The sequence below is a fragment of the Entamoeba nuttalli genome (genome assembly GCF_000257125.1).
Source record: "Entamoeba nuttalli P19 unplaced genomic scaffold asmbl_2237, whole genome shotgun sequence".
In the NCBI taxonomy this organism is placed as follows: domain Eukaryota; phylum Evosea; order Mastigamoebida; family Endamoebidae; genus Entamoeba; species Entamoeba nuttalli.
Window position 1 is genome coordinate 1 of NW_008575172.1, and position 27,042 is coordinate 27,042.

Below are 27,042 nucleotides of genomic sequence, written 5' to 3' on the forward strand. Positions count from 1 at the left end.
TAACAAGAATGTTATTAAGTTGTATCATAGAAAATGGGGTAGATAACATAATTTATAAGAAGTTTATTAAATTCTGTCCAGAATTTCTTAATAACAAAGAATATCGAGAGGTATTTAATTCATATATAAAAACTATTCAAGGGGTTATTTTAAAAAATCCAGGGATGAAGAATGTAATAATTGATAATGAAGGATATTCCAATAGAACAGACTCAAAGACTATACGAGTGATTTGGATAACTTTACTTTCTTGTATTCAGCAACCTCAATTACCAAAATATATTCAAGAAATGAATGATGTTGAAATAATGGAATTTAAAAATATGATAGAAAGTTTGAATGAGTGTAATAGAACATTATTTATTGAGGCAAACACTAGTAGAACAATGACAGTTAAAACAATTCATAAATTATATTCACCATTATTTTTTTATACACAAACTTTATTTAGTAAAAATGATAAAAGTATTGTTGGGAATGATGTTTATGTAAAGAATAACTCAACAATGATTTCTTTTTATACATGTAATATTAAATATGTTGTTAGTGATAGAGAAGTATTTTCAGGAATGATACATTATCTCCTTCAAGGATTAAAAAATAAAAATAATGACATTGTTATTCGTTTATTACAAAATATTTCAGATGGAATTGAATGTGTTGGAGTAAGAGAGAGATTATGTTATGAAACTTTAATAGAAGTTTTTCAAACTATTTTGGATAGGATGATTGATATTGTTCAAAAGAGTAATAGGGCAGAAGACCTTAAATCAGTTTTATGTGTTTTAGGATCATTAAAATTCTATCATCCGAAGTTAGTTACTATTAAGGATAAGAGGATTGGAGAATTAGTTGAAACATACTATATTTTGATTATGAAATTAATGACTAAATACACTAATGAGCCAATTCAACAAGATCAATATTTCAATGTTATTGGGACATATATTGAAGATTTTTGTTCTATACAAAGAAGAGAGATGGCACAGATTTTAATTCAATTTATCATTGCAATGAATGATCATGAAGGGCTTGTTCATAAAATGATAGAAGAAAGTATTAAAATGAAAAAGATTTTTGAAAGCAAATGGAATTCCCTATTAAATGTTTTAAGTATTGTTTGTACAACACTCTATGTTATTGAAATGGATCCAAATAAAAAATTAGGTGAATTTATTGAGAAAGTAGTACAGTGCATTACACCAATCATTAGTAAGTTACAATCCCTATTAACACGAGGATTAATGATCAAATATCTTCATTTATTAATTACACTTGTTACACTAACTCCAGAAGTAGCAACAAAACACTTTACTGAAATGACGAAGTTGTTTACTGGAATAACGTCATGTAATTGTACAAGGGATGAAATTGACAATATGTATAAATATTATTTATATTATTTTTGTAAAGCAGGAAATATGGGTGTTGGTGAAAATGAAAAAGAGTTAATCAAAAAAGTCGATATTGAACAAGTTCGGGTTTTTGGAAGTAAGGATAGATTAATTACAATTATTGACCAAATGGATGGAAGTGCACAATGTGTTATTAGAAATTGGACTGGGATTCATTCAATTAAAATTCGAGGATCATTTTTAGAAAAGAAAGAGATTGAAGGAAGTTGGGAAAGAAAAGAATTGTTTATTAAAGGAATTGAAAATGGAGAAGTGCCACAAACTATCAAAAAATATATTGAAAAAAAGCATATTGAAGTTATAAAAAAAGATCAAATGGTTATCAATATTAAGAAAATGGAAGAACATAAGAGTGAACCAGAGAAGAGATGGAATAATTCAATGATATCAGCAAATATTTATAATATGATTGGACAGAAAGAAGACAAATGTATTTTGTTTGAGAAAGAAGAATTAAACAAGTTTTATAAAGAGGAACCTACAACACTTAAATTAAATATCAAATGTAGGATAGTCAATAAGAAATTCAATGAAATAATGAAAGGAATGAAAGAAGGAGAAGAAAAAGAAAAAGAAAAAGAAGTTTTTGATGAGATGTTAGGGACTAAAATAATTATTAGAGAAAATGATTTTTATGGTATCAAAAGAGTAGGATTAGCAGAGTTTGAGTATTCAAATAAAAAAGGAGATTGTGTGATATACATCAACACTGAAAAAGAAGGGAAAGTTGATGAAACGTATAGTATAGTTATTAAACAAGTTGTTGGAGGAATCTATACAGCAATTATAGAAAAAACAGGAAATAATGAATATATCCAAACAGGTTATAAACATCCATATTCGATTATTTCATCAGTTGAAAGAGAATTAACTAATTTAGTTATTGAAAATAATACAGATATATTATTTATAAACACTAAACAATTTAAAGTTGTTCCAGAAGCCGATCTTAGTCGTGGAATAAATGCAATGGAAGGATCTATATTATCAAGAGAATTTGCAAAAAGTATTAATGAGAAATAAATAAATTCTAATTGACTCTCTTTATTTTTTATTAAAATTTTTATTTCTTCTATATTTACTTAAAAGTCATTTACTAATTAAGTCATTTATAACAGGAGAACCACTTAAATAGTCAAAAAAGATAAATTCATAATTCTGTTTTATTATTATATTCAATTTTAAAGTTTTATTTGAAATATAAAGTGAATTAAAATGAATTACAGAACAGTTAATAATTATAAATAACAAATTAAACCCCTTAGAAGATAAAGATTAATTCATACTCTTCAAAGAATGTTTCAGAAATAAAAAATATAAATTTTTTTATTTATCTTTTTTTTAATGATTTATATAAACTTTAAATGATGTTTTAAGTTTAGTTTGAGAATGTCATTTTTATTAATACATATTGATATTAAAATTCTATGTTTTCAAATTGTTGTGTTAAACAACTTAAAAATTAAAAATATACTCCATCAATAATTTTTATATTCTCTCAAATCAGATAAAATCATCGATGATACTATACCAGAAATACTAATCTCTAATTAGTGATAATAAATTCAATAATTATATTCTGATAAAATCTTAAATGAAAGTAATCCTTATAAAAATAATCGATCGGTTACTCTTATTATTTACAACAAAAATAATCAGATGTTGAACACTGAACTTAACAAAAAATTAAATAAGAAAATTCTATGGTTTGTTACATAAATAGTATTAGACGGTGTAAACTCTTATATTTTTGTAAAACCAATTAAACTCATGTTTAAAAAGATAACTTTCTCGTGAAAACTACTTATCAAAAAGTGTTTACTAAAAATGAAATCTTTTTTATACTTAGGTTCTTTCTATCATTAAAAAAAACAATCAATTCAAAGAAAATTTTATTCAAAAATAATGACTATCTTTTTTAGACTCTAAATAAGTAATATTCTGATAATTAACAAATAACTTTAATAACATCGATGTATGTTTCATTATAACGTCATTAAATGACTCAAAAAAGACAAAGAATGAAGAGAATTGATTTTTTTTTTTAGATTTTTATTATATCCTTTGAAAAGAATGATAATTAAATAGAGTTTAATCTCTAAAGAATTACCTGTCATTGTATTAATAAAAATAAGTAAATTAATAAGAATAAATAATATATACAAGAAAAATATCTTTAATTTTTGAAAAGAAAGAAAGTTAAAAGTATTTTTGAGACAAAAGAAAGTCACAGGAGAAAATGAAAGGAATAAACTTAAGAAAATAAACATCACCAAATAACCAAACCAAAACCCACCACATCAGCAAATAATAAAAAGGTTTCTTCATTAACCCTGGATCTAATTGATTGACTTCAGAATGATTAATGACGATACACAAAAAAGTTTTGATACGCGTTTTTTAAACTCTTCAAATTCTCAACAACAAGAGACACCAGTTATGTTTATGACATTAACAGAAGAACAACTTAATTATATTCACTCATTTAAACTTGGTAATGTTAAGTTATTAGATAAAGTTACATTTGTTATTGGAGTTTGTTTGTTAACAATTGGAGAATATGTGATATTAGTAAGACCAGACTTAATGCATATATTTTATATGTGTCTTGTAATTCCATTGGTAACAGGAAGATACTTAGTGTATCGAATGAATAAATGGCATTATTTCTTATTAGATTTTTGCTATTTTACAAATTGTGTTTTAATTATAAGTTGTATAAGAGCATTCTTTTTACAACAAAACATTAGTTGGATTTTTCCAACATTGTTTGTAGTAATTTTTGGTCCATTACTCACAGCTATTCCAATGTGGAATAATGCATTAGTTTTTCATGATTTAACTAAATTAACTTCAATAACAATTCACTTATTACCAGGAATGGTTGCCTATTGTATTCGATGGTATAGTGATTTAGATATTCCAAAAGAATTAAACTTTTATAATGGGTTTTTATTTCCATTACTATTTTATTCTACATGGCAAAGTTTTTATTTAATTTATACAGAAATCTTTAAACGAGATTTAATTTATGATGAAGGATATATGACTTCTGTTCGTTGGTTAGTAGAAGAAAAACCTCATAAAGCTGTTTTATTTATGAGAAAGTTTTTCCCTGAAAAAGTGTCATCATTAACTGTCATGGTTATTACTCAATTTGGAATGTATTTTGCCACAACATTACCCCAATTTTATCTTTATAATAATAAAAAAGTTCAAACTTGTTGGATGCTCTTTTGTTTTGTTTATGCCATATGGAATGGTGCCAATTATTATTTTGAAGTCTTTGTAAATCGATATGTTGAATATTTACATAAATTTAAACCATCTCAAAAACAATCAAAAAGTAAGAATAATTGACTTTTTTGTTTTTTTATTTAACGAATATTATTTGTTTCAAAAGCAGTTATATAAAAGAATTTAAAAGAAGGATTGGATGATTTTTGTTATCTGATGATTTATAATTTCTTAAAAATTTATCTAAAAAGTAAAATATATTTTGGGTAATATTAGAATGTCAATCATGGATGATTCATCAAATATACATGAATATATTACTCTCATTGAAAATGGTAGAGGAGATGAAGTAATTAAAAAATTAGAAACACAAAATAATAATTGGGTTGGAAGATCTTCTCGTGGTCTTAGACTATTGTTTAGTTCATGTAAAAATAAGTTTGTTACTTAGATAGAAAATATTTAATAAAAAGTAAAGAAAGAAACACATTCATTCACATTATAGTTGTTTACAGTTAGTTAAATATATTATTGAAAAATTTCCACATAGACTAAATTATCAAGATATTTATGGAAAGTCATGCATTTATGTAGCAATACAAAACCAACAATGGAATATTATTGAATATCTTATTAATAAGTCTGTTAATTATCGTTTAGCAGATAAAAAAGGTAATACTGTTTTACATTATCTTTGTGAAATTGGAATTAACAAAAGAAATAAAGAGGTTTATGAAAAATTTATTAATCAAATGTTGAAAGATAAAGATGTTATTAATGCCCAAAATGAATTAGGAGAAACTGCATTGCATATAGGTTGTTTAAATTCAAATAGTTTTGTTGTTAATAGGTTATTAGATAATAATGCTAATGTAACATTAAAAACAATAAAAGGATTAACTCCTTGGGACTATGCAATAATGTCTGATGAAATTTGTGTTGAAAGGAAAAGACTTGACCCATCAACAAATATAAGAATTACAACTACTAAAGGATCAAAGAAATCAAAATCTTCTAAAGGATATAGAAAATCAAGTAAAATGACTGGGATAAGTTCACAACTTTGCATTGAAGCATTAGATGAATATCAAAGATCTATTTCATTTATTAGTAAAAAACGTAGAAATAGTGTTTCTAGTTGTTCTAGTATTACAAGTTCATTAAAAAGACTAGATGATATTGATGTTAAAACAGAAGAAGTTATTCAGAGAAGTTCATCAGCCGAAAGAAAGTCAAGTGATAAAAAAGAAAGTATTTTTTCTTTTATTATTGATTTTATTGAAAAAAAAATTGAGAGTGATTCAGATAGTGAAAATGATGAAAAAGAAAAGAAAGGAAAGAAAATAGATAAAAAGAAAAAAATTTCAAATCCGTTTGTTATTTTATTTGTTAATAGGAAAAACGACTTAATAAATTAGAATTTTATTTGAATCTAATGAAGAAAGAATTACAAGGTATGGTATTATTGCTGATGAACTAATGAAACAAATCGTTTATTCAAAGAAATTAGAAAAAAAAGAATATCATTCAGGAGAAAAATTTAGAGTATTATCACTTGATGGAGGAGGAGTTAAATGTATTTATCAATGTGTATTATTAAAAAGAATAATTAAAGAAATTCCTGATTTCTTTGATAAAATTGATTTAGTAACAGGACTTAGTGCAAGTTCATTAGTTTCTGTTTCAATATTACTTGGATTAGATATGGAATTTGTTATAAAAGTCATGGAAGCAGTCTCTTTAGAAACATTTAAAAATGAATCACACCTTGCTGGAATTGCTGGGCATCAATTTACAAATAAATTTTTAAAGGTGATGGGTGAAAGATTATTAGGTAATCTTACTATTAATGATCTTCCAAGAAATTGTTGTATTCAGTCATTTCTTATTGACACAGGAAAAGATGATACTAAAAGAACATCAAAAGCAATGTTGTATAATAATTTTATGAAAGAAACATATGATAAAGATCTTAAAAATATTTGTTTACAATCAGCAGCAGCACCAGGATATTTTGATCCATTAAATAATCATGTAGATGGAAGTTTATTAGTTAATAACCCATTTTATTTAACATATCCTTTAATAATAGGAGAAAATGGATTAAATATAGCTAAAGAAAATATAGTTGCACTTTCAATTGGGTCTGGATATCCAACAGTTCCTTATTATGATATAGAACAAATGGGAAATGCTGGACTTATTCAATGGTTAATAAAATTATCGGACTTTAATATATTTGCAAGAAAAGAAATGGGAGTAGCAGAATCAAGAATGATGTTTAAAAATAATTATTTTAGATTAGACCCTCATCTTCCTATTGAAGTAGATATTGCTGATGCAAAAAATATAGAAGCTATTAAAGTTATGGGAAAAGAACAAAATTTAGATAAAGTTATTGAATGGATTAAAAATACATGGTAAATGAATATTGAATTATTGAATTAGAATATAATTGGTTTTATGGTTTTAGAAAGAATATAATTCAAAAATTTGGAAATGAACTAAAAAAGGTGAAATTAATTGTAATAAATAAAAGATGTCAGATTCAATAGAAAAAATCAAAAAAGAAGAAGAAAATATAGATGATTTTAGTCATAGAATAATAGATATTAATAAAGGGATTAATAGTAATAGAGTTGATCTCCAAATCAAAGCATTAATAGCAATTAATAATGAATTTGAAGAATATGAGAATTCTGGAATGAAAAGATCATTCATATCATTGTTTAGAAGTACAAAACCAGAGAAAAAAGGGTCTAACCAAAATATTAAAACAAATCATAAAGTTGCAACAAAGAATGAACTATTATCCTTTTTAAAATTCCATTCACAAGATATATTAAATCTTATTATTAAATGTCCTCATGAAGAATTACTTAGACATTCAATTCCTGTTATAGAACATATTAATAGTAATAAACTATTAAGTCCACATTTTATTAAATCTATGTGTGATAATGCAGAAAGAATTGGAGGGACTATATTATTACGTGCTCAAGATATTGTTATTAGTGTATTTAATTCAATGTCATCTATTGAAAAAAATCATATTATCCATTCTACATTAGAAAATTCACAAAAGGGAAATTTACCTGCACTTCATATGTTATGTAAATTAATTCAAATACAAGCATTACCTTCACAACAAATTGTTACTTCATTTAGTTTAATAGTTAAACATATCCAAGAATTAAATGAAGATATTATTAAAATATGTTCTATTAATTCATATATAATACCTTTAAAAAGAATTATCATCGGTGCATTTAAAGATAAAACAAATGATCCTAGAATGAGTATTGTTTTAACAGTTCTTGCTTCAACTTCTCCTTTTGGTGGAGATGCCGATGAAATAAATAAAATGATTGAAGAAGCATTTGTAAAAGAAGTACCAAATCTTGGAGAGCCAATTAAGTTGATTGGTAAAAGTGATGACTCTGTATTTAAAATTTGTTTAATGTGTATTATTGATTCTGATGGATTTACTGGTGCAATGAAATGGATTAGAGGAGAGTGGAACAATAAACGAGCTGAATTTGCATTAAATATTTTAGAAGAAAGAAAAGAATTACCTTCAAGTGCATCCTCATTTGTTAAAGAAGTGTTTATTCAATATAATGTTTTAGTTACTCGATCAATTATTTATGACTTTGAACAAAGAATTATCACCTCAATAAAATTTGAAGGAGTTTATGGACTTAATCTATTATGGAAGATGCTTATGATTACAGGAGAATGGTCAATTGAACAGTTGTTAGAAGTTTTATATCAAAAGATGCAATTAAGATTTGTTCAAGATGGAATAGAAGCATTTAAATCTAATCCAACAGCACAAGGAGCTAATTGTATTGAAAGTGTATTAAAAAGATATTCGTCACCAAAAACTATTATTAAAGATGATGTTAAACAAACACGTTCATGTAATATTAGATGGATTAGTCTTAAGAGAACAATTCGAGAAGACAAGCCTTGTTCTATACCAAGTATTCAAATGAAAATGTTAGCAAGTTTAAAGGTTATGTCTTCATTAACTAAAGTCACTAAGGTACTTATTGAAAGTGCTCAACAAGATATTGAAAGGACATTCCATTTTATGGATAAATCTGACAAGTTAAATCTAAGAAAATATGAACACACGACCCCAATAAGTAAAATAGTGCTAGACTCTATAAAGGATTTATTAAATGATCCCTACGCCCAAGATTCAATGAAACAATCAATCAATTGGCTTATGAATAAAAAATATTCAGTTAATGTATTTATTAATGGTACTGAAGTTCCTATTTTCAAGAATATAGGAAGTTATCTTTCTGAAATGGGGGAAATAGTCATTCAAATTAGTTCAGGAGATTCTGAAATACAGTATCAAGAACCAATAAAAAAAGAACCAAGTTTTATAACAAATACAACTCGTACAGTGGTTGTAAAGGAAGAAAAGAATATTGAAAGATGTTCTGAACAAAGTATTAAAGAACTTATTGAATTATTAGAAGATGAAAAAACTCGAAACAATGCGATGAAAGTTATATGTGGGGTTAATAAATATGTTAAATGGGAAGAAAATGCTATTGAATTGGCAACAAAAGAAGGGCCAAAACAATTATTAGGAATTGCACGATTAGAGAGTATTGAAGAAGGATTAAAAGATGAAGAGTATAAAAAGTTATTAACTCTATTTACTGAATTAGTAATTAAACAAAGTGGAATCAAAGAAATATTGAGTTCTATTCTTATCAAGAATGAAATAAAAGTGAATACGAATGTCTTTATTATGAATGAAGAAACTCTTAACCAACTCAGTAAAGAGATTGAAAATGATTTAGACAAATCAAGTATGACTTTATGTCTTGTTCTTTTATTAAAAAACGGAAGAAATATTCCTTGGGATAAAGATGTTTTTACTGCTCCAATTCTGAGGGCATTAAAAGATGGTATTAATAAACAAATATTTGACTCTGTTGTTCCTTTATTAAATGAACCTCCAAAACTTGTTGAAGAATGTAATAGAATCATTATTGAGTATGCAGATGAAAACTGTGAAAATGACCATCCATTTATTCAGTCATTAATACAAAATCTTACTAAGTTTGGGTATGGACTTAATGTCGCTGTTAGAGCATTTAAAACAATGAAGAAAAAACAAGTATTGTTAATTCCTTATTTCTGTGATATTATAGATAAATTATTTCCAATGCAAGGGAAAAATATTTTAAAGGATGATGAAATTAATAACCTAATCATATTATTATGTGAGTGTGTTGAAAGTATGAATGATATTACTTGTTCACACTGTTTTAATCATTTTAATCAGATATTAAAAGAGATGAATGGTTGCAATGAAAAGGCTACTTATAGAAAAGGGCAATTCGGTGGATTAGTTAACCAAGGATCAACATGTTATATGAACAGTGTTTTACAACAAATATTTCATTCTTCACGTTGTACAGCCAATTTATTAAAAAAAGAAGTTAAAATACCAACTTTAATAGAAAATACTGATAACCAAAAAAATAAACCAAAAGAAGAACAAGAAAAAAAAGAAATAACGGTTGATGTTAATAATCAAGTAAATGACACTGAAAAGGATATTAATAAAGAGGGACAATTTATTACATATAACCAGAATGAGTTCAAAGATTATCGAATGATATTTGGACTTCAAAAATTATTTGTTGATATGTTAAAAGGAATTAATAGTGCAACTCAAACAAAAGAATTTTGTAAAGAAGCACATGGAAGTTGTTATGAAAATATTAAAACATATGAACAGATGGATGCTCAAGAATTTTTTACAACAGCAATGTCATCAATGGAAAATTGTAAACATTATGAAAGTATTGTTTCAGGATCAAAAGTGTTTACAGGAGAAATGGAAATATCAATTGGAAGTCAATGTGGGCATGAAGTAAAACGAACTGAACAATTTTATTGTAGTGCTCTTGAAGTAGAACACTACCAAACAATTGAACAATCATTACAAGCATTATGTGAAGGGTCTATTCTTTGTGATTATAGATGTGAGCAATGTGGAAAACAAAATGATGCTCAAAGAAGTGAAAGATATAAAGAATTACCAGAAACATTAGTCTTTCATTTAAAACGATTTGTGTATAATGACCAATTTGAAATTGTAAAATATAATGGAAAATTTGAATATCCAAATGAACTTGATATGAAAAAATATTGTTGTGATGGTTATAATGGAGAAACTATGTATAAATTAGTTGGAGTTGTTATTCATAATGGAGATGCACATGGAGGTCATTATTTTAGTAATAGATTAATCAATGGTAAATGGGTTTGTTTTAATGATAGGTCAGTTAATGCTGCTGAAGGAGAAACATGGTTTGGAGGAAAATCATCTAGTGCATATATTTTATTTTATGAACAAGCAAGTATGATAGAACAAACTCAAAAAGAAATGTTAGAGATTGTTATAGACCAACCACTAAAACAATATGTAGAAAGAAAAAACAATATAGCATATATATCTCAACGAGCAACAAACCCATTTTTAGTTGATTTAATATGCTCATTTATTAAGACATATAAACACTTTGGAAATATATTTGATTTCATTAGCTCTGTTACTGCTATAGTATCTCCAAGTTCATTAAATAAAATATTCTCCACAATAGACTTAATACTTGATGTTTCTCTTGCACAAGAATTTCTTGAAAAAATTACTCCATTATTGAAGATGTTTATTGTAGAAGCATCATCAATCATTATCAAATCAATCAAACTAGTACAATGTGAATCATTCAATGAAGAAATTCTAAAATTAGTGAAAAAAGGAGAAAATGGAACAATGAAGATATTAAAAATATTATGTGACTTGAATCACTTTCAAATCAAAGACGTTATTGAAGTCACAAAAGAATTTATTAAAAATTATAACTATAATAGAAGTGAAGGTTATTATGCTTTCTGTATTCTTTTAAAGGGAATAGACTTAAATCTATTTACTTTTGAAGAAGACTTCATTATGAAGTTAATTGGAAGTAAAGCACCAGACAATTCAATTGAATCTCTTATAAAGGCATGTCCTTTTGACTTAATTAATAAAATTGTGGTGACAATTTGTACTGATGCATTAAAACGAGGTTTTATAAATAATGAAGAAATACTATTTATTAAAAGAATGACTGTTAGTGAGGTAATTGCAGAAACTATTGCGTTAGAATCAAAAAGTCAAATATTATTATGTAATTCAATAGAAAGTGCTATCAAAACTATTACTGTTGCATTAAAACTTACTTCATGTTCTCCGATGATTTATAATCAATTGAAACAACAAAGTACTGAAATCAATAATAACATTATTGATTTTTCTATTAAAATTGATATCTAAATTATGCATTTGTTAATTCTTCAGTTAAAAAAAAATAAATACTAAATGTTATTTTTTTACCATTTGTCATTATGTAAACGAGTTGCATCAAATCTTTCAGGTCTATTTACTGGTTGAACTTTAGAGACTCCTATTGATACTATAGAAAGAACTTCAACTTGTTCTGGTAATTGAAGAAGTTTTTTTATAGACTCCATTCTATCTTTCTCTGGATATACTCCTAGCCATACAGCCCCATAACCAAGCATGTGAGCAGCAAGCAAGATATTTTCAGTAGCAGCAGAAGCATCACAAACCCAATATTCAGGTGTATATGCTTTCTTTAAATTAGCACAAACAACAATAGCATGACTACAAGATTTTAACATTGAAGAATAAGGATGAACTTTTGTGATATTTTCTAATAGTGATTTTTCTCTAATAATAATAAACTCAGTTTCTTGTTTATTCACTGCAGTTGGAGCATAAAAACCAGCACGAACAATTTTATCGATATCTTCTTCAGAAATTTTTTCTCCAGTATATGAACGGACACTTCTTCGATCATAAAATAAATCCATGTTCATCCTTTATTTATTAATTTCAATTTATAAAGTTTTTCTCACTAAAATACTCAAAGCCACGTGTTATTGACTTTTTTATTTTAATAAATATAGTTCAAATATTTTTAAAACAACCCAAAACAGTATTATTTTTCTTTGTTAAATTATAAAACATTAAAAGGATTTTTGTTTTTTAATTTTAGTTTGAAGTTTATACCCATTCAACTCCAACTATCCTTGTAACCTCAAAAAATGATGGATACGGAATATATGTCAGTTTTGACTCTTTTAACATTGGGTAGAACTGAGATAATTTTGTTTGAACATAAGACCCTTTTCTTCCTCTAACTGATTGAATAGAAAATGCAGGAGTTTTAAAAAGGAAAGACCCTGACTCAAACAGTGTTAAACAAGATATTTCTTCTTGAGTAGATTTCCACATTTTATTTGTAGGTTTTCCATGCCGTTCAATTGAAAAAATAAAATGGTTCTGGTCAACTAAACTTGACTGAACATCAACTTTTGGAATTTTATAATGAATTCCAAATACATCTTTATCCTCTGTAAACACTAACAAACTAATATTGCCTTTTGACATAATTTTTTTGTTAAATGTATTTGAATTCCATTCATCATATTCTGTATCATAAATCACCATAGCCTTATTTCCGTTGACCCATCCCTTTAATTTTAAGAAAATTTTATCATCTTCTAGTTCGGATAATGTATGGAGAGCAGATAGTAATGGAGATTTTACTTCATTCCTCTTTTTTGTATTTATTCCTGAACCAGCAAATACAGGTAAATGATCTATTACAGAAACACGAATAGATAGAGTCGATAAAACAATACTAATAGGTGTGATTATTTGTTTAAGTTGTTTTCCTGTAATAATATCATCATCTTTAATAGTACTTAATGCGTTATCAATAACCTCCATTAATTAAATAGATTTAAGATGATAATTATCAAAGAAGATAAGATAAGATTGCAATCTACTTATTATAATAATGATATGTGAAAAGTAACATAAAATAAAAACAAAAAAATAATTGCAAAAAAATAAATGAAGTTACTGTTGACAAGATACAAAACAATCTAAGTTAATTGGGGTTGATTCTTCAGAAGTATAAGTACACAATAGCTCAGGTGAATTAACCCAACTCAAATTTTCTTGTTCTTCTGAGATTTTATTTTCAGTTAGTGATTGTAAAATTATTTTGTCATCTTTGCTTGACTGTTTTGTTGATGATTTAGTTATTTGAGATGGATGTTCAGAAATAAAGACAATTTGGTCTTGGTCAATGTTCTGTGTAATCCAACAATTTGCACCAATTTTAACATTACTTCCAATAGTAATATTTCCAAGAACTTTAGCACCTGCCCCAATAACTACAAAATCCCCTATAGTTGGATGACGTTTATTTCCTTTTATAACAATACCATTATCTTCTTTGAAACTCATTGCACCTAGTGTTACTGACTGATACACTCTGCACCAATTACCAATAACTGCTGTTTCACCAATAACAACACCAACACCATGGTCAATGAAAAAATGATTTCCAATAGATGTACCTGGATGAATATCTATTCCTGTAACACTATGAATACTTTCCATAAGTTCTCTTGAATATTCAATATCACCATTTATGTATAAAATATGTGCAACTCTTTGAATCATCATAACATGAATACCGGGATAAGATCGAATAATCATAGCAAGACTGGATGCAGCAGGATCCCCAGCATATGCAGCAATAATGTCTTGTTTAACTAACTCTCTAATAGTAACAAACTGGTTAAGAAGAGCAGTAATACATTTTTCAGCTAGTTGTTGGTTATAATAAGCTTCTATAGAATTTTGAATATGATAAACAAGTAATGAAAGTCTTTCTAAAACATTACTGAAGGTTCTTTTATCTCTTCTTGTAAAGAAATCAGGAAATAAAATCTTTTGTATTAATTCTAATTCTAAGAAACTTTTTTTCTCAGGAAATTGTTTAGTACTTTTGAATGCAATATTATCACTTTGATAACTTTGGACAAATAGCTGTGATGTTTGTTGTAGTAAAGAACTCATGATTAACTTACTAGATTTTCTCTAATCTCGTTTAAATCTTTGGTTGGTACCATACAAATTACATAAGTTCTCTTTCAAACCTTCTGTTTCTATTTTTATTCTTCCCATTTTTCTACAAAAATAACTTTTCTTTTTTTTTGAGAGCTATTTTTCGGGATTTTGTTCAGTGGATTTGTTTATTATGAAAAAAAAGAAATTCTGGGTGTCGTAGGAAGATGAGGTGTTCAAAGAAATATTCAATTTTATTTTATTCATTAGCTCTAAAAATATATTATGGGACTTTACTCCTAAAACAGAAGATAAGTTTCATTTCCCACTAAATAAATCTAAACCAGAAAGTCCCATCATTTCCAGACATAGGCTAGTTTCATAAAGAAATAATGCCTGAAGAATCATGACTCCTAATTAAATACTCAATTTGTGATATTTAAAACAAAAATGTTTCACAAAATAATAAGTATTTAAAAAAAAATATGAAATATTTTATTTTTTTAGTATTTATCCTCCCTAAAATGTTTTTATTCTTTGTTTTCATTCTTCAGTATTTTTGAAGTTATTTTATTTAATACTATTACTTTTAGAACTTTTATTTTCATATTCAAAAAGATTAATGAGCCAAACACCACGACTCATTCCTGTTAATGATTTTATTCTTTGTAATCTTCATGTAAACGCACATAAATTTCAAATAACTACTTCAATTGCTTCTTGTTGTGATGTTTGTGGCTCAAGTATTACTCCATTCAGTCGGGCAGTAAAATGTGAAACGTGTAATTTATTAGTTCATGAAGATTGTACTGGGTATTGTTATTTACCTTGCTTTTTACCACAAAATCAGTCTCAATCTAATTCATTAGAGTCTTCCTCATTAGAAGAAATGCACAATCATTGTATAAATGGACAGCATATTCTTGAAAAGACGGTGAGAATGTCTCCAACATTTTGTACTGTATGTAGAAGTTCTATTGTTTCATGTGCCTTAGGTGTATTAAAATGTAGAATATGTGGATGTTATGTACATTCTAAATGTGTTCATGGATTGTCTCATCTATGTAGACCTGTTGCATCACCATCAAATAAAGAATATCATTGGTTTGTTCCAGGAAATTGCAATTCAACTGGGTTAACAACTCACACATGTTATGTTTGTAAAAAGTCAGTAGGAAGTAGCCTAGCTTTAACTGATTTTAGATGTTGTTATTGTGGAATGTTTGTTCATCCTCAATGTATTCAACATGCCCCTGCTTTTTGTTATCATGGAGTATTAGGCAAATATATCCTTTCTCCTTCTGTTACAGAAATGGATAGTGAATTTCATTTTAAAGCAATAAAACGATTTGATAAAGAGCCAATGATATTCTTTATTAATCGGAAAAGTGGTAATTTACTTGGTGAACAAATTCTAAAGGAAACTCAGTACATGTTTTCAATTCCTCAAGTTTGTGATGTGTTTAAAGGATTTGAACCAACTTTTGAATATATTAAACCATATGGTGATAACTTCATTGCTGTAGTTTGCGGTGGAGATGGTACAGTTGGATGGGTAATGAATGAATTAAGAAAAGCTGAGTTAAAACCAAAGATTTTTGTTATTCCTTTAGGTACTGGTAATGATCTTTCACATTGTACTGGATGGGGAGGAGGATATAATGGGGAAGATATTGAAGATCTACTTAGGAATGTATCCCAGGCATTAGTTCAAAAATTAGATAGATGGCAAGTATCAATCCATTCAGAAATTGTTGGAGAAACAAGAAAATTAATATTTAATAATTATTTCTCTATTGGGTTAGATGCTGGCATTGCTTTAAACTTCCATTTAAGAAGAGAGGCTAATCCTGATGCCTTCAACTCTAGAATAATAAATAAAATTCAATATGTATTTAGTTCACCACAAGCACTAACAGAAGACTCTGGAGATATTGATAAGGTTATTACATTAATAGTAGATGGAAAAAGAATAAAATTAGAGCCAATGCAAGGGTTAGTTTTTTTAAATTTAGTAACTTACGGAGGGGGAGTTAAGTTTTGGGATAGAGTTACTCCAGACGAAACTATTGGAGGACTAAAAGATAGCAATTTTGGAGATGGATTAGTTGAAGTAGTTGGATTTAAGTCAATAATTGAAATTCCATTAATTATGTCTGGAATGCAAAAACCTGTTAAAATAGCACAAGGTAAGGTTATTGAATTAGAGCTTACAGAAAAAAAGCCAGCACAAACTGATGGGGAGCCTTTTATATTAAATCCATGTAAGATAGTTATATCTTTATATGATAAAGTAAAAATCATGGTAAAGAATAGCTTTTATTAATTCTATTATTACTACTACAACTTTTTTATTATTGATTACCAATCATTTTTAGAAATATAACAGAAAAAGAAAATGTATCAAATTAATTAGCTTGTTTAAGAAGTACGTCTTTTTCCTCACTTGTCTTAACACAATACAAAACTACTGAAATACCAGCAGCAAGGAAGCTTGATACAGCTGAGACAATAATTGGAAGAAGATAATCGTCCCAAGCTAATTGAAGAAGAGCAATAAGACCAGATGAAAGGAATTGAGCAAAAACTACAGCACAATTAGCTAAACCAATAAAGGCACCAAACCTATCTTCTGGAACAACTTTTTTGAGCATAGAATAAGGAAGTGAGTTAGTTTGTACAAATGCCATAGCAGGGAAGATTGATGACAAAAATCCAAGTGTTAGTGAGGAAATAAATTGAGGTTTTGAGTTATCATCTTGGTAATTAGATGGGAAAGTGTAATAAAGAGCACATAACATACTATAAGAAATACCAGCAAGGAATTGGAAAAGAAGGAATGTAGTAACTTCTCCAATAATACCTGAAATAATAGGGAATATAAATACTGATAAACATTGGAATACAGCAAAAACACAGAAAATAATAAGACCCATTCTAAGACCATCATCACTTGAACCATCTGGATAAACAGATTTAGACATATAATTAGTAAAGTTTGTATTAAATGGTTGGAAAGCGAACCAACCAAACATAAGTGCTAATAAAATGAAAATTATATCTAATCTAATCATTTTAATAGCATGGAACAAATCAATAAATGGTGCAAAAATATTAAGTTTCTTTCCTTCTTCAGGAATATATCTTTCTTCTTTAGAGAAGAGAACTGTTGGAATAGTAGAAATAAGTACAACAATAGCACATAATGCAAACATAATAAGGAATGTGCTTGATGAACCAACTGTTCCAGCAGAAATACCATAACATGCAATTGAAGCAAATCCAGAACATGCGTTGATCATAAGGTTAGCATCTTGTTGATTTTCTGCATCAAAAATGTCACTAACAATAGCACGAGATGGTGCTTGCATAATATTTACACCAAAGAAAGCTACAAACAATCCAAATAATGCTAAGAATGTACCAACTAAATGATCACTAAAAGTTGTTTCTTCTGACCCATCATTCATGCCTTGGTCAATAAATGTTGATGCAGCAATAATACATAATCCAAGTATATCAATAATTGCACCAACAACTAAGAAAATCCTTCTTCTTCCGAATTTGAATGTACATTTATCTCCGATAGCACCAAAAATAGGTTGAACAAAAAGTCCAATCAGCGGACCGACAACCATAAATATAACGTTCACCCCTGTACCATTCATTTGGAATTGAGTTCCAAATAATGGTCCACTCAATCCAAAAATTGCAGAAAAGGAAAATTGAATTCCCATTTGACAACAACTGGCAGCAAATAATTTAAGATAAAGAGCTACACTTCTTGGTGCCATATATTTATAAATTTTTAAGATGAAACTCTTTTTAAGTAGTAATTTTTTTCTTAATATATCTTACCAAAAAATTCATATTGTTTTTTGATAGTTTTATTATAGTTATTTTTTTTTGATAATTGCTACTAAGTTTTAACCTTGATACTTTCTTTCACTATTAACTGCTTTTTCTTTGTTTTCTGCTCCCAATTTTATTACTAAATCTTGTAATTAGTTTTTCAGATTTCTAGTTTTTTATTGATTAAGATACTTATTTTTTTAATCGAAGAAGATCATTCCACTTCAAAAGACATTTCTTAAAGAAAAGTTATTTTGTAGAGATTTTTTCATCTTGAACACAAATTAAAATAACACAAAATAGATTTAAATAAAAAGGCTTTTAATTTTTTCTGTAGTTGATAACTTTCTTTTTCTTTTTGTTTTTTTCGAGTCACAGATAATTTCAGCTATTTTATTCCAAAGAAGTCTAACATCGCCAACTTGTTTTGATGAACATTCATAAAGAAAATGTGATTCAGTCCTTGATTTAAATGACTCTAATAAATCTTCTGTTACAATTTTCTTGTCAGTTGTTATATCTTCTGAATTTTGATCACTTTTCAAATCAACTTTAGTCATTACAAAGATTACTATTGGATCTGTGACATTATTTTTTACTTCACGTAACCATTTCCGTTCAGCATGAACTAACGTATCTTTATCTACATAAGAAAAGACAATTACAAAACAATCTGTATCTCGATAACTTAATGGTCTAAATTCATCATAACTCTCACTACAATCTACTTCCCAAACTTTTAATACAATAGGTAATTTATTTATCTCAAATTCAAAAGAATAGTTTATTTCGCCATTCCCAAATTTTTCTTCATAACTTTGGATTTTTTGTGTCATTAACAAAGATGTTTTTCCAACTCCAATATCACCAATTACAGCGACTTTGAACTCCTTTGCTAAGTTCATAAAAAGATAAATATTTTCAGTTTATTTTACTAATTTTTTCATAGTTATATTTTAAGAAACTCATTTGTAATTATTTTTGTTAAGAAAATAATGATTGACTGTCATTGTCATTTACCTTCTAGTTATAGATGTATTTTAAATCTCAATGAAAATGACACCTCTGAATCTTTTTATAGACAACTTATTAGTTTTGGAATCCATCCTTGGCATTGTGGAGATGAAACTCTTTGTCAAAAACAACTACAAGTACTAGAACAATTGGTGAAACAAAATCAAATAATTGCAATTGGAGAATGTGGATTGGATAATAAATTAACTTCTAACTCTATTAGTACTCAAAAGAAATGGTTTTTGAAACAAATTGAATTAAATCAACGTTATAATCTACCTGTTTATATACATTGTGTTAATATGGTAAATGAAATTATTCTATTAAAAAAGAAATGGATAAATCAACGTTGGATTTATCATGGGTTTAATAGTTCAAATGAAGTTGCTAAAAAATTAATATCTATGAATTGTTGGTTATCATTTGGAAGAGCTGTATTAAACAATAATAATATTAAAATTAATAATTCTCTCAAAATTGCTTTTGAAAATAAAAGACTACTTATAGAAACTGATAATGATGAAACCCATTTTGTAGATTTACAACATATTTATAATTCAATTGCAAATAGGTTAAATTGTTCGATTGATGTTCTTATTAATGAAGTACATGATTCTTTACACCAACTCCAAATCCTTTGAATTTTTAATGATTCGGTTGATTTTATTATAATTAAACTATAATTTAATTAATTCTTATAATTTTATCTCAAGAAGATAGAAAAAGAAGTGTTATTTAATTTAATTAGAAAAAAAAAATGAAATCTGAAATTAACAAAAGATGAGTGAAGAGGAGAATAAACCTATTGAAGAAACCCCAACAACTGAAAAAAAGGTCAAAAAAGTTAAGAAAGTTAAAAAAACAAAAAAGGCTTTAAAAGAACTTCCTGACTTTACTTCTGTTAAAGTAAAATCAAAACCTAAATCTAAAAACACAGAAAACGAAAAGAATGAAGGACTTTATACGTATGATGAGGTTTGTTTCTTTTTAAAGAAAGAATTAAAAAAAATATTAATTAAATATAGTTATTGGATCGTATCTTTGCACAATGTAATATTTCTCAGAATTCATCAAAACAAGAAATCGAATTACCACAGATCAAGGTTGTAAGAGAAGGTTCAAAACGTGTAATTTGGGAAAATTTCACTGATATTTGTAAAAGATTACATAGAAGTCCAGAAGATATCAAAGTATTTGTATTAGAAGAATTAATGACTATTGGTTCAATTGATGCTAAAGGTGGATTTACTATTAAAGCAAAATTACAACCACATCAATTAGAAAATATCCTTATTAAATATGTCAGCCAATTTGTTCAATGCCCTGAATGCAAATCACTTGACACTGAATTAATTAAAGAAAACAGAATTAATTTCATTAAATGTAATGCCTGTTCCTCTAAATGTTCTGTTGCTGTGAAAAAGGCAAATGATTAACTAATTCAACGTTTTCTATTTTTTATTAATAAAAGAACTATATTTTATAATTTCATTTTTTCTCAAAGAAAAAATAAAAAAAGATCTAAGATGAAAAATAAAATTTCAAGATGGTAGAAGTTATCGATCATGTGACTTGTCCAATTGAGAAATATGAAGAGGTTAATGATATTATGAATGATAGCGTTGTTAGTTTATTATTTAACAATAATGAACGAGAGTTGAATAAAGATGTTGCTGAAATTCAAGATCCTATTATTACGTTTAAGAAAATATTGGTGAGAGAAGTTGTTAAACCAAAAACAGAAACCAAAGACCCAACTGAAGTATCTGATGAAACTAATGTCCAAGTTAATGATGAAGATAAAGAATTTAGAGAGGCATCTATTCAGCAGAGTATTGATAGATTAAATGAGATAGAAGAAAAATATAAAAGTTATGAGGACCAAATAACAAAAGAAGAGGTGTTGCTTTATCTAAATAATCCAGAAGATTGGAAATATCATCAGTTAGAAAAATTTAGTAATGAGTATAGGGACTCTATTCCATTAAAAGTATCTTGTCATACATATAATATTGATCAAAATATATTTGAACCAAATTATCTTGAGCCATGGCTTATTGTTGATTTTGATAGTGATATTGTTGTAGCTTCTGTACAAGAACTTGACATGAGTGCAACAGGTATTGTAGCTGGAAGAGGAATTACAGAAAAAGGAACTATATGGAAAAATAATTTATTTGAAACATTAAAGAAAAAAGGAAATTATCATTTTGTGAAGATGGAGCAGTTATGTGGTATTGTTATATTTATGTTTGCTAAACCAGAAATTGTTCCTTTAATGAAAAATATAGAAACATCATGGCATGCTGTTGGTAAAATGGGATTAGCAAATAAAGGAGGAGTTGCTATTCGATTTGATATGAATGAAACACGATTTTGTTTTGTAAATAGTCATTTAGCTGCACACCAACAATTTTTAGATAAACGAAATGGGCATTGGAAAATGATTTGGGAAGAATTGAAATTTAAAAAATGTAAAATTGTTGATCATGACTATATTATTTGGATGGGGGATTTAAATTATCGTATTGAGATGGAAGATTCTGTTGTAAGAGATCTTATGTATAAAGGAGAATTAGATACACTTTATGCCAAAGATCAATTAAATACTTCTAAAGCAAAGGGAATTGTTTTTTATGGATTTAAAGAAGCACCAATTCATTTTATTCCTACTTTTAAAATTATTTGTGGAAAGGATGAATATATTGATGATAGAATACCTGCTTGGTGTGATAGAGTATTATGTAGAACACAAAATGCATATCCATACGAAGTATGTAATTATACTAGTCATAATTTGTTATTAAGTGATCATAAACCAGTTTCATGTTGTTTTACATTATATCCTTCAAAAACTCTTCCAGACAAATTAGAAGAAGTTAACTTTAAGATATGGAAAATGACAGATTATATAGAAAAAAAATTAACACCTTATGTAGAAATTGATAAGACAGAACTTTATTACGAAGAAGTTGAGTTATCTCAGACTTATCATCAAATAATTAAAATTAAAAATATTGGAGAATATCCAACTAGATTTGAATTCTCTCAACGTCCAGACAGTAAATTGGTTTGTCCTACTTATTATGTTATTTGCCCTCAAGATGGGTTATTACAGCCTGGAGAAGAACAAGACGTTAAAGTTACTTTATTCATCCAACCAGAACAAGCAATGATCGTGTGTAAAAAAACTATTGTTGATGTTTTTTCATTGTCATTTGCATATGGAGGTATACACTTCATTACAAGTAAAGTTGATATTGTTGACTCAATCTTTGGTAAAGACCTTAAGACAGTAACTTCAATGAAAGATCCATATCAGTCTGTAGAAGGGTCAATTACTACAGGATTAATAAATCAACAAATCCCAAAAGAAATTTGGAGACTTGGTTCTGATATTATTTCTGAGATTAAAGCCGACACACTTATTCAACATCCAACTGAAGCAACCGTAAGAGAAGTTCTTCATTCAATTAATACTAATAGTAGATATACTACTAAATCAGCTTCAGCAATGTTACAAGGCCTTTCTTATTTCTTAATGGCTTTACCAGATTCCTTAATTCCTTCAAGTAGATTTTATGATGTTACAACATGTAAAACAAAAGTTGATGCCTATGCTGTAATCAACTCATTACCAAATGAAAATTATAGTTTATTCTTCTATATTACTGTTCTTATTCGTCAAATCGTTGAATCAATAAATAATAAGACTATCACATTACAAACTGTATGTGACTTCTTCTCTAGACTAATTTTGAGACATCCAACCAGTTCAGTAATTATTAAAGAAAATATTGAACGAATTAGTAATTTCCTTATGAATTTTGTGGATATTTAACTCCTCATTTTCTTATTTCAATTTTCTGTTTTGGTTCTTTTTTCGTTGGAAATTTCCACCAAAAAACGTTTTTATATAAAAAACTAAAAAAGATATATAATACAATAACATCTAAAGAAATGAAACATCAATTCTTTAATGGTGGAAAAGGTCGGTGTGAGGTATGTGGAAATAAATTATTCTCAAAAGGCATGTATTGCACTCAATGTGGAATGACAATCCATAAATTTTGTATTGATTTATGTTATGAACCATGTCTTGAAAATAAAATTTATCCAATAGTAGAAGATTATGACCAAAATGCAAAAGAGATTAATGCACATTTATTATCTTATAATAGATATAACTGGGTAAATTATTGTGTTGTTTGTAGAAAAATAATTCCACCCCAATTTAAATGTTGTTTATGTTCTATTTGTGGTATTAAATTACACGAAGAGTGTATTACTTTAATTAGATGTGGATGTAAGCCATTACATACAGGAGTTCATTGTCTAGTTAAAGGAAATTGTAATGGTATGTGTTGTGTTTGTAATAAAAGTGTAGGAAGTTCATTTGTATTAAAAGATTTTAAATGTGTTTGTTGTCAAAAAGTAGTTCATTCAACTTGTTTAAATAAAATGTTACCATGTATTCCAACATTAGCTTTATATAATGTATTATCTGAACCACTTCGATATCCAATTATTGTTGTTTCTTCTACAAAAACTTATAACCAGTTTAATATTAATTTATTAAATGAGAGTAGACAACTACTTTCACCAGAACAAGTATTTGATTTACAATATGATTTAGAAAATTTATGTTTATACTCAAAGCATTATCAACAATGTGTACTTGTTATTTCGTTAGATGACAATGAATTGAATGAATTATTAAATCTTTTTAGTATGGAAAAAATAAAAAGAAAAGTAATAATAACTCCATGTGGATTAGATAATGATTTAAGTCTTTATTGTGATTGGAATCGAGATTTAGTTTCTTCCACATATCAATTTTTATCTAAAACACCTAATTCTTTTTCTATTGACTATGACATTTGGGGGACAGACCAACTTTCTTTTATGAAATTTCTTTGTATTGGACTTGACGAATTACCACTATTAACATTTTCTGGTGTTGTATATAATTCAATTAAACTATTAACATATCCATTTTCAACATCAACACTCACACAACCATTAAATAATCTGTTTGATATTCTAGTGGATAATGTCGTTGTTCAATTACCAAAAATATCAATATTAATGATTTTAAATTTATCAACATTTTGTGGTATTTCCCTCTGGAATGTAACAGACGATGATTATATTTTTGGATTTCAAGATTCCGAAGTGAATGATGGAATCTTTGAGGTAATTGGATTTACAGATATATCTCATTTTACTCACTCATTAAAATTATTACAAGTACCAATTAAAATAACACAAGGAAGTTTTATCACTTTTAAAATAAAAAATCCTCTTCCAGTACATTTTGATTCAAAAAAAATTATAGCCCAAACATCGTTTACAGTACAAAAGTTAACAACACAAAGACTTGGAATTAGAAATAATAATTATTGAATTTCTGTCAATAAATTTCAATTAACTTTTTCTAACAAACAAAATAATCTAGAATAAAAACTACAACTTAACTATAATTCTTTGAATGAAGACTTAATAATTATTTCATGTTCAAGACAAATTCCATTTAATATTTTTTTGAAAAGGAAGTAAGTATAAGTAATACTTTTATTCAAATTAAACATAAATAGTCAACCTAAAATGTACTTAAAAAAAACAAATATAAAAAGAATTACTTTCAAAGCAAAGAAAATTAAATAAAAGTTGATTATTAACATTCCTAATTAAATACCTATCTATAACTATAAAGAGAAATCCTTTAATTCTATTTTTTTAAACCATAACATTAAAATTAAAAAAATATGAATTTAAAAAATACTTATTGAGTTGCTTGAGCCTCCCACATTGCTTTTAAACTTTTGACTGATTGTGGTGAAGTATTATTTTCTTGACTTGTAGAAGTGATGGGACTAGATACAATTTTTGTTTGTTGAGAATTATCATTATCATCATTATCACTCTTTTTTCCTTTCTTTTTATCTTTCTTTTTGTCTTGTTTATCTTTCTTTTCAGATTTAGACATTCGTGGACTTCTTGGGCTTAGTTCACTTCCAATAGAGTCTGACTCTTCTTGTGTACTAATAATGTCTTTATTTTCAGCACACATTCTCTTGAAACAAATATCACATGTTCGTTCATAACTATTTCCATTCTTCACTTTATTTCGACTACAATCAGAACAAATACAACTTCCACAAAATCTACAATGATGTTTTCTTCTTACAACACCAAATTCCTTTTTACAAGACATACACTCTTTAACTTGATCATCTGGAACAAATACTGGTTTCATCACTAACTTATGTTCTATTTTCCTATCTCTAGGTGTTTTTAATAGAACAGAATTAGACTTACATTGATCAATAGCATCCTTTAAATCTTTTACCCAATCACTTTTCTCTTGTTCATTAGCAGCAATAATACTAAATGACTTTTCAGGTGAGAAAATATCAAACCTTAATGAATCATTATCTCTAATATCAGCTTCAATAAGCTTAACAATCACATTAACCTCTCTTTTTTTTGGTCGAGTGTAAAACAGAATATCAGTACAAAGAACAAAATATCTTGGCTTTGGAGCTTTACGACATTGTTTATTTAAAATCCCATCTCTAATTAATTTTCTTCCAACCGTAAGATCACCTCCTGGAAAATCGATAGTATTTGATATTTCAACTAATTTTCTTAATTTCTCACCTTGTACAATACATTGATTAACTAATACTGTAACTTTTTGAATTTCTGAAGAGACTTTAAGTAACCTTGAATAATCTGGAAACTTTTCAGGAGTGTGTTTTATTAAATCAGTAAATAATAAAACATATCGAGGTAATCGTTGAACTGGCATAATAAGATAACTTCTTAAATCAAGTTGATTTGTTGTTTTAATGTTAGTTCTTAATTCTTCAAGTCTTTTAGCACACCTTGGATCATGATCAAGTCTTTTTAAAACTTGAAGACAATTATCTTGATTTGTTGCATATTGTGTGTATGACTTAAGGAATGGAACAAATTTAATAAAAGCACCTCCAGTATTAGTATATAATGTTCCTCTTTTTTTAAATTCTTTTAATTTTTCCATTAACATCGAATTAACTGCAATAATTTCATGAAAATGTAAAAACATTGTCATAACATCTCTTCCATCAATGATCGGTGGGTTATCATTCATTAGTGGTTGTTGATATGAGGTAATACATTGTTCTAATGAATTAACATAAGACTCTTCTGTTGCATAAATCTCATCTACGATATGTGTTCTATGAGCACTTTCTTTAGGGTCAGCTATAGTACTGCATCTCATTTTGACTTGTTCTTTTACAATTTCTTATTTTTAGTTTTTATTTAATTTAACTTTTTTGTTGTTATAAAAGATTTGTATTTTACTTCTTCTTGTTAAATTATTATTTTAGAATCTTCAAAATGTAATTTGACATTTCTTTTTGAATATGAAAAATAAGAATATTAATATTAATTAGAAAATAATATTCATTTTTATTTCTTTCTTTTAAACTAACTTTTTAAAACAATTTTTCAAAAAAAAAGCAAAAACAATAATATAAAAAACCCTTTTTAAAATAAATAAGA

General features: G+C 27.0%; 15 protein-coding genes across 15 annotated transcripts; 9 read left to right on the forward strand and 6 right to left on the reverse strand.

Moving 5' to 3' along the window:
- ENU1_015440 (hypothetical protein) lies at positions 1-2,438 on the forward strand (the record flags this gene model as incomplete). The annotated part of the gene is made up of 1 exon (XM_008856821.1): positions 1-2,438. A coding segment is annotated over one exon (2,438 nt), but the record flags the coding sequence as incomplete, so codon positions are not given.
- A 1,335-nt stretch (positions 2,439-3,773) lies between these two features.
- Positions 3,774-4,775, forward strand: ENU1_015450 (membrane transporter, putative; the record flags this gene model as incomplete). Its single annotated transcript, XM_008856822.1, has 1 exon — positions 3,774-4,775. One exon carries the CDS (start codon positions 3,774-3,776, stop codon positions 4,773-4,775), a length of 1,002 nt encoding a protein of 333 aa, XP_008855044.1.
- A 154-nt stretch (positions 4,776-4,929) lies between these two features.
- On the forward strand, positions 4,930-7,076 carry ENU1_015460 (phospholipase, patatin family protein; the record flags this gene model as incomplete). Its single annotated transcript, XM_008856823.1, has 3 exons — positions 4,930-5,090; positions 5,158-6,024; positions 6,071-7,076. The coding sequence occupies 3 exons, from the start codon at positions 4,930-4,932 to the stop codon at positions 7,074-7,076; spliced, it is 2,034 nt and encodes a 677-aa protein (XP_008855045.1).
- Positions 7,077-7,191: 115 nt separating this feature from the next.
- Positions 7,192-12,009, forward strand: ENU1_015470 (ubiquitin carboxyl-terminal hydrolase domain containing protein; the record flags this gene model as incomplete). Its single annotated transcript, XM_008856824.1, has 1 exon — positions 7,192-12,009. One exon carries the CDS (start codon positions 7,192-7,194, stop codon positions 12,007-12,009), a length of 4,818 nt encoding a protein of 1,605 aa, XP_008855046.1.
- A 56-nt stretch (positions 12,010-12,065) lies between these two features.
- Positions 12,066-12,575, reverse strand: ENU1_015480 (nitroreductase family protein; the record flags this gene model as incomplete). The annotated part of the gene is made up of 1 exon (XM_008856825.1): positions 12,066-12,575. One exon carries the CDS (start codon positions 12,573-12,575, stop codon positions 12,066-12,068), a length of 510 nt encoding a protein of 169 aa, XP_008855047.1.
- A 187-nt stretch (positions 12,576-12,762) lies between these two features.
- ENU1_015490 (hypothetical protein) lies at positions 12,763-13,491 on the reverse strand (the record flags this gene model as incomplete). The annotated part of the gene is made up of 1 exon (XM_008856826.1): positions 12,763-13,491. One exon carries the CDS (start codon positions 13,489-13,491, stop codon positions 12,763-12,765), a length of 729 nt encoding a protein of 242 aa, XP_008855048.1.
- A 132-nt stretch (positions 13,492-13,623) lies between these two features.
- ENU1_015500 (serine acetyltransferase 1, putative) lies at positions 13,624-14,634 on the reverse strand (the record flags this gene model as incomplete). Its single annotated transcript, XM_008856827.1, has 1 exon — positions 13,624-14,634. The coding sequence occupies one exon, from the start codon at positions 14,632-14,634 to the stop codon at positions 13,624-13,626; it is 1,011 nt and encodes a 336-aa protein (XP_008855049.1).
- A 610-nt stretch (positions 14,635-15,244) lies between these two features.
- ENU1_015510 (diacylglycerol kinase, putative) lies at positions 15,245-16,948 on the forward strand (the record flags this gene model as incomplete). The annotated part of the gene is made up of 1 exon (XM_008856828.1): positions 15,245-16,948. One exon carries the CDS (start codon positions 15,245-15,247, stop codon positions 16,946-16,948), a length of 1,704 nt encoding a protein of 567 aa, XP_008855050.1.
- Positions 16,949-17,030: 82 nt separating this feature from the next.
- Positions 17,031-18,416, reverse strand: ENU1_015520 (transporter, major facilitator family protein; the record flags this gene model as incomplete). The annotated part of the gene is made up of 1 exon (XM_008856829.1): positions 17,031-18,416. The coding sequence occupies one exon, from the start codon at positions 18,414-18,416 to the stop codon at positions 17,031-17,033; it is 1,386 nt and encodes a 461-aa protein (XP_008855051.1).
- Positions 18,417-18,779: 363 nt separating this feature from the next.
- On the reverse strand, positions 18,780-19,379 carry ENU1_015530 (Rho family GTPase; the record flags this gene model as incomplete). Its single annotated transcript, XM_008856830.1, has 1 exon — positions 18,780-19,379. The coding sequence occupies one exon, from the start codon at positions 19,377-19,379 to the stop codon at positions 18,780-18,782; it is 600 nt and encodes a 199-aa protein (XP_008855052.1).
- Positions 19,380-19,469: 90 nt separating this feature from the next.
- ENU1_015540 (hydrolase TatD family protein) lies at positions 19,470-20,129 on the forward strand (the record flags this gene model as incomplete). Its single annotated transcript, XM_008856831.1, has 1 exon — positions 19,470-20,129. The coding sequence occupies one exon, from the start codon at positions 19,470-19,472 to the stop codon at positions 20,127-20,129; it is 660 nt and encodes a 219-aa protein (XP_008855053.1).
- A 139-nt stretch (positions 20,130-20,268) lies between these two features.
- Positions 20,269-20,924, forward strand: ENU1_015550 (translation initiation factor 2 beta subunit, putative; the record flags this gene model as incomplete). The annotated part of the gene is made up of 2 exons (XM_008856832.1): positions 20,269-20,463; positions 20,514-20,924. The coding sequence occupies 2 exons, from the start codon at positions 20,269-20,271 to the stop codon at positions 20,922-20,924; spliced, it is 606 nt and encodes a 201-aa protein (XP_008855054.1).
- A 110-nt stretch (positions 20,925-21,034) lies between these two features.
- Positions 21,035-23,329, forward strand: ENU1_015560 (inositol polyphosphate 5-phosphatase, putative; the record flags this gene model as incomplete). Its single annotated transcript, XM_008856833.1, has 1 exon — positions 21,035-23,329. The coding sequence occupies one exon, from the start codon at positions 21,035-21,037 to the stop codon at positions 23,327-23,329; it is 2,295 nt and encodes a 764-aa protein (XP_008855055.1).
- A 119-nt stretch (positions 23,330-23,448) lies between these two features.
- ENU1_015570 (diacylglycerol kinase, putative) lies at positions 23,449-24,894 on the forward strand (the record flags this gene model as incomplete). Its single annotated transcript, XM_008856834.1, has 1 exon — positions 23,449-24,894. One exon carries the CDS (start codon positions 23,449-23,451, stop codon positions 24,892-24,894), a length of 1,446 nt encoding a protein of 481 aa, XP_008855056.1.
- A 379-nt stretch (positions 24,895-25,273) lies between these two features.
- Positions 25,274-26,758, reverse strand: ENU1_015580 (Rho guanine nucleotide exchange factor, putative; the record flags this gene model as incomplete). Its single annotated transcript, XM_008856835.1, has 1 exon — positions 25,274-26,758. One exon carries the CDS (start codon positions 26,756-26,758, stop codon positions 25,274-25,276), a length of 1,485 nt encoding a protein of 494 aa, XP_008855057.1.
- Positions 26,759-27,042: the final 284 nt, after the last annotated feature.